The sequence below is a fragment of the Scylla paramamosain genome, chromosome 44 (assembly GCF_035594125.1).
Source record: "Scylla paramamosain isolate STU-SP2022 chromosome 44, ASM3559412v1, whole genome shotgun sequence".
Lineage (NCBI taxonomy): Eukaryota > Metazoa > Arthropoda > Malacostraca > Decapoda > Portunidae > Scylla > Scylla paramamosain.
This window is the reverse complement of record NC_087194.1, coordinates 5,314,484-5,320,912: the sequence shown is the minus strand read 5'-3', so window position 1 is coordinate 5,320,912 and position 6,429 is coordinate 5,314,484. Positions and strand designations below refer to the sequence as shown.

Below are 6,429 nucleotides of genomic sequence, written 5' to 3'. Positions count from 1 at the left end.
ATTGATACTCTTTTGAATAACTTTCTACGAATTCTGCTGGTCCTGAAATACCTCCTCATTTAGCCGGAGCTCATAGCTCATGTGTTGAGTGAAGGCATGAAGAGAAATATCACCTTGCTCAAAGCAGTGGCGTATTCAGCGGGGCTCGTTTCCTTTGTTCAGGCGATTAATTAAAGTCACACTTGCCTTTTGAGGCGAAGCACATGTTCCTAAGCACGTTCTGGGGTATTCAGGAAACTTCATGATCCATACATGATCCATTCAGCGCTTTCATTTCATTACGCCCACCTGTCCCCTGCCCTCCACTGCTACGTGCACATCTGTCCTTGGTCCTTGATGGCATAAAGGCCGCTGCTGGGAAGAGGGGCGCCAATCAAGCCTCAGCAGCCATGGATGTGAGGGTCTGTTGCCTCCTGGTGAGTATGAGACCAATTACACTCCGGTGAGAGTAAAGACCGTATAGTGAAACGCTTCTGCGCCGCACCTCCACTACTTTTGAAAGGCTTTAGTTGAAGTGACACGGGTTCTTAATGGTGTTTTTACGGTTACAGTGGCAGATTGATGAGGTTTCTACATTGTTAACGGAAGAAACATTCTCAAGAGCCCGCCTAATCATCTTTGTGATTTTTCAAAACAGTCGTGATGAGAGAACAAAGCGTTTCTGAATACCGCCCTCAGAATTTCAGCGAGACCTCTGCGTTGGGTTGGCAGCCCTGCTTCCCACCGGCAAGCAGTCTGAGCGAAACATCCTCCCTTGAAAAAAAATACTTATATCTCTTCACTTAGCTCAATAATTGCACAAGTTAGTCAATTTTGTTTTCATCCACAGATTTAAGCACAAACTAGTGCAAATTAATAGGTCAAATCCCTTAACCCCCACTTCCCATTAGGTTTCATATTTCTTTACACGATTCCAGTTTACACAATGTATGCAAATCCCTGTATATCGCTTAAAAGAAGAAATATTTGTATACTGAAGAAACGTACGTATTTAGGTTCTCGATTCAGGTATGCCATGGCCATATACGAAGTTTCATACCTACGAGTATACTTTGTCTCACATACAGTGGCGAAGGGAACCTCTCCCAGCGGGAGGGCCAGGCTTAGGGGATCTCCTGTCCTTCAAAACCTGAGATTGGGTAGTGGTAAGCTGGCGGCGCAGTTTCAGTTTGGATTCATCTTGGTGACCAGGAAGGTGTGGGTGATGTAGTGATCAATCCTCACCCAAGCTGTCCCTTCTTTGTCTCCATCTTTGTGTCTGTCTCTCTCAAATGTTAATAATCTGTCCTCCCTGCCTGGCGATCCCTCTCCCTCACACCCTCATCCCTCACCCCTCTAGAACTTGACCTGAATACACACACACACACACACACACACACACACACATGTATGTATGTATTAACTATGCATTTATAGCCCTTCTTTCCTCCTTCCCGCCTTAATGTGCGCGTACATGCGTAAAAAAAGATGCATAGTTTTTTTTTATGTAAGAGAGGTGCTGGCCAAGGGTAACAAAATTTGTAAGAAAAAAAAGAGAGCTACTGAGGTGGCGGTCCCCAAACAGAATCAAAAGCATTAGTCAAAAATACAGGATAAGTGTCTTGAAACCTCCGTCTTGAAAGAGTTCAAGTCATATGAAGGAGGAAATACAGAAGCAGGCAGGGAGTTCCATAGATTACCAAAGAAAGGGATGAATGATTGAGAATACTGATTAACTCTTGCATTAGAGAGATGGACAGAATAGGGGTGAGAGAAAGAAGAAAGTCTTGTGCAGCGAGGAAGCGGGAGGAGGAGAGGCATGCAGTTAGCAAGATCAGAAGAGCATTTGGCATGAAAATATCGGTAGAAGATAGCAAGAGATGCAACATTGCAGTGATGAGAAAGAGGCTGAAGACAGTCAGTTAGAGGAGAGGGGCTAATAGGACGAAAATCTTTTGATTCCATCCTTTCTAAATGAACGGTATGTGTGGAACCCCACTAGGACATGTGAAGCTTGCTCAATACATGGACGGATAAGGTCCCTGAGCAGAGTTAGCAGGCCGGGGGGTGGGGGTGGGGGGGAGGAGGTAGAAAATCTGGCGGAGACGACATTAATAGTTTCTGTATAATGAAGTTTTATGTTTGTGGTGAAGAACAACACAACAAACGAAAGCACCGTGTGAAGCTTCAAGCAGTTAATCCTCACCCTCCTCTTTCTCTCCACTCCCCACTTCTCTTTCACCATGCACATCCGCCATCCATTTTTAACATTATTCCATAGATTTTTTTTTTTTTCATTCTGAGTGCTGGCGTTCTGTTCTTACACACACACACACACACACACACACACACACACACACACACACGCGCGCGCGCGCGCGCGCGTGGACGGGAGGGAAATGAGGAAGGATGGAATGTCAACGTCAGGTCTATGATCCTCACGCGGTCACTTCCTCACACGGTCACTTGTGTTCGATGTATTATTTTGGCGCAGACGTTGATTTGCACTATGGACTCTTGGCTTATTCTTTATTGATAGATGTGTTCATGTTTTCATACTTAATGGCACACTCACGTGACTTTACATTCGTTACAATATCATGATGTTTAATTAGACTGAACGAGTATATAATGCCACAAATTAAAGCAAGTTATTCCGGCTTTAATCGAACAATTAGCCTCACAGCGGTGATCGCAGCGGCTCAGGCCAGGTCCAGGCACCGCGCGGTGACATCTCTCTCTGCCCTCCTTACTCATCTATTTCTCCAGCGGTGTATTTCATCACCTCCCATTGCTTTCTGCATCATAATATTCCTGCTAATACTTGTATACAATCTTGGTAAATTTATTCACGGTGACACTGTACTGCTTCACGTAAAGCTTACACTGTATTTAAGGAAATACGAGTGAAATAGTGAGGTGCTGCCAAATTACCCATTTCCCACTGTCTTCTGACCAGCCTCTCTTGAATTCTGTCATGCTGTCACCAGCCACCCTCAGGTAATCACCAGCCACTGTGTAGCTATGCCTGTAGGAGGAGCAAGCTCGCCACTTTATGTGAAATAAAGTTATAGTACAGGTATTTTCTTTCCATTATATCATTATTAGGGAAAAATAATCACTGTTAACACGCGGGAGCATGAAGTGACACATTCTACTCTACTCTGCTTCACACCAGGGAGCATTGTTTCTTAATTCCACCACACCACCAAACACTAAAATATCAATTTTTTTTTTTTTCAAACTCAGTTATGGTTAGACCACTGGACAAAATTAATGTCTGTATTTGCACCAAACATGTTCTACAAGAGACTCACTTCTTTCTTTCCATTGTAAGAGACATTTACAGGGACAGTTTTCCCCTGATGGTGGCGAGACGTTGTTTATCGTTGCCTTGATATCAAAGGGAGAGGATGTCAGAAGCCACGACCATCAACAGAGACTGGCTTAAGCTGAATATAACACTGTCTGTCATTTCACAGCTGTTTGTTGCCGCATCCAGTGTGCCCAGCCTGGCCAGTGACTTTGTGATACAGCCAATAAAAGGAGAACTTCCAGCGCTTCACAAACGTGGACAAAACGCTAGGCGCCCCGGACATGAAGGAACCAGCATTGAGCCCAAACAGCACCCCGTAGATCGCGAACATGAAGGAGCCAGTATCATGCCCAAGCAGGGAGGAAACCAGGCGGTTCACAAACAACTTGACCCTGTAGATTGCCAAGAAGGAGAAATAGTGGTAAGTGTGTGTGTGTGTGTGTGTGTGTGTGTGTGTGTGTGTGTGTGTGTGTGTGTGTGTGTGTGTGTGTGTGTGTGTGTGTGTGTGTGTGTGTGTGTGTGTGTGTGTGTGTGTGTGTGTGTGTGTGTGTGTGTGTGTGTGTGTGTGTGTGTGTGTGCGTGCGTGCGTGCGTGCGTGCGTGCGTGCGTGCGTGCGTGCGTGCGTGCGTGCGTGCGTGCGTGCGTGTGTGTGTGTGTGTGTGTGTGTGTGTGTGTGTGTGTGGAAATAGACAACCAATGACTTATCCTGTTTTTCTTGAATTGTATTTTCTTTAGTCTTCGCTTCCTTCTACTTTGCAAGACTATCACTCTCGTGTTCTCGGCAGACAGTGGGCGAGGAGGGACGCAGGATCACCAGCCCGGGTTATCCTGACAATTACCCCGACCGAGAAAGATGTAAATTGAAGATTGTCGCTGAGAACAGCGAGTGCACGTTGATGATTGATTGCGATGACTTCCATATACAGGAATCACGGAATTGCAGAAGAGACTTCCTGCAGATTAAAGAGAAAAGGCGGAAGAAGAAATTCTGTGGTGATACGGGATTTGAATACGAGAGTAAGAGAAACATCCTAACACTGCAGTTCAGAAGCGACAGGTCGGGAACAGACAAAGGATTCTCCTGCTTAGCTCGCTCCGTATGTCCATCAACCATGACCACCACAACGACCGCTGAGACCACGACCACCGCGAGTAGCACAGGATCGTGTGAATGCGGCATTGCCAACCCAAGCAGGATCGTGGGCGGGGTGGAGGTAAGTCCTGCTAATAAGTACCCGTGGCATGCGGGAATCAAGAAGAAAGACGACGAGAAGTACCGGTGCGGCGGCTCCATCATTACCAACAAGCATATCATGACCGCCGCACACTGTGTTAAAGACGTACCTGCAAAGGAGCTGGTTGTGGGAGTTGCCGACCACAACATGCAGTCCACCAACGATGACGAACCAGGAGTCACCCGCCTGGTGGGCGTTCAGGACATTACCGTTCATCCTGACTATAATCCCCGTACCCTTGACAGTGATATCGCGCTAATTACGCTGTCAGAAACACTGGACCTGACTCAACACAAGGAGCTTCGCCCTGTGTGTCTGCCTGCCGATGACTCCAAGACTTATGCAGGCATGATGGCCACAGCGACAGGCTGGGGCACACTCCAGTCCGGGGGAGAGCGACCAGATATACTGAATGAAGTCTCAGTACCCATTCTGGAACCCTCCTGCCCGGAAATGGATATCACTGAAAATATGCTGTGTGCTGGTCTTGAGGAAGGTGGTAAGGACACCTGCCAAGGCGACTCCGGAGGTCCGCTCTTCGTGTTTAATAACTCCACTTCCAAGTACGAGCAGGTTGGCATCACCTCCTGGGGCTACGGGTGTGCTGACCCTAACCAGCCCGGAGTGTACACCAGGACGAGCAAGTTCCTTACCTGGATCCACGACAATACTGTTGACGCTACCTACTGCCGGGAGTGATGCCTCCATCCGCGCTTCCTCCACGGGGCTCATCTTCCTTCTCTGCTGTTCTGACACGTTCAGCAGCAAAGCCCTCATGGTGTAAAAAATAAAGTTGCACTAAGCTTTCTAGTTTTGCATTCCTCCCCTTTATTAGTGACTAAGAGCATTACTGCAGCAAGAGAACCATCATTATGAAGGTCAGGTAGAGAGAAAGATGAAATGGCTGAGATGACACACACCTGTGAATAATTACAGTCATTGGCGTGGGTGGCGTTCATGGCGTGCCTGGCAAGGGATGCTGGGCATGACACGTCCTCCTTCACTCATAACGACCTCTGCCTCTTGCTAGAAGTTTACCTACATTCAACCTGTTTCTAAAAACAGTGACCACTCTAATCCCCTTAAACTACCGTCCTATTGCTTCTTTTTTGTGCCTTTCTAAATTTTTTGAGTCATCCTCAACAGGAAGATTCTTAATCGTCTATTACTTCACAACCTTATGCAGGAGGAGGCAGTAGACACCTGCCGAAACGATAATTACTCCCAGTGAGGTCTAAAGCACTGTTCAGGGGGTGCTGTGAACTTCTCATTAAACCCAGCTGTGACACTGAACGTTTCTCTTTGTGTCTCGCAACACAAGGGGGCAGTCACAGCCTGCCCTCTAAAGACAACTCTCTTCCTCCACACAAAACTACAAGCACCTAATAACACACACACCCTTCACTCAAAAATGTTAAAATCATCATGGCGACTCCTACACCAGCCTCGGAGTCCACATCTGGGGAGAGGACCATAAATGTCCCCAGGTCGGACTGCCTTTCTGTCGACGACCCTAAGTGTCTTGACACCCCCCTCAACTTTTTCTTCATTAACTTCTGCAACATTCGCGGTCTAAGATCTAATTTTCAATCTGTAGAACACCACCTCTCCTCTTCTAAACCTCATCTTCTTTTCCTCACTGAAACTCAGGTGTATGAGGCAATTGACAGTAGCCCCTTTTCTGTTCCCTCCTACTTTCTCTATCCTCATTTTCGATCCAAAGCTGGATGCTGCGTTTATGTGCGCAATGACTTAACTTGCTCTCGTGCCCACGCTCTTGAATCTTTCGAGTTTTCCATCATCTGGCTACGACTACAGAGTCACTCTCATACTAAATTTATCTGTGCTGTATACCTCTCACCTAACTCCTCTGTTCTCTCTTGCGGCGCCTTAAGTCAA

The 6,429-nt window shown here is 46.8% G+C and overlaps 1 protein-coding gene across 1 annotated transcript; it reads left to right on the top strand.

Moving 5' to 3' along the window:
• Positions 1 to 277: 277 nt before the first annotated feature.
• On the top strand, positions 278 to 5,334 carry LOC135093876 (proclotting enzyme-like). Its single transcript, XM_063993489.1, has 3 exons — positions 278 to 416; positions 3,462 to 3,716; positions 4,081 to 5,334. The coding sequence occupies exons 1-3, from the start codon at positions 390 to 392 to the stop codon at positions 5,227 to 5,229; spliced, it is 1,431 nt and encodes a 476-aa protein (XP_063849559.1). The 5' UTR covers positions 278 to 389; the 3' UTR covers positions 5,230 to 5,334.
• Positions 5,335 to 6,429: the final 1,095 nt, after the last annotated feature.

Bases quoted from the DNA above. Each gene is read 5' to 3' on its own strand.
- LOC135093876 (XM_063993489.1), top strand. From the start codon at position 390: ATGGATGTGAGGGTCTGTTGCCTCCTG. The intron at 417-3,461 runs GTGAGTATGAGA...GTCATTTCACAG, and splicing joins TGAGGGTCTGTTGCCTCCTG to CTGTTTGTTGCCGCATCCAG. The intron at 3,717-4,080 runs GTAAGTGTGTGT...TGTTCTCGGCAG, and splicing joins GCCAAGAAGGAGAAATAGTG to ACAGTGGGCGAGGAGGGACG.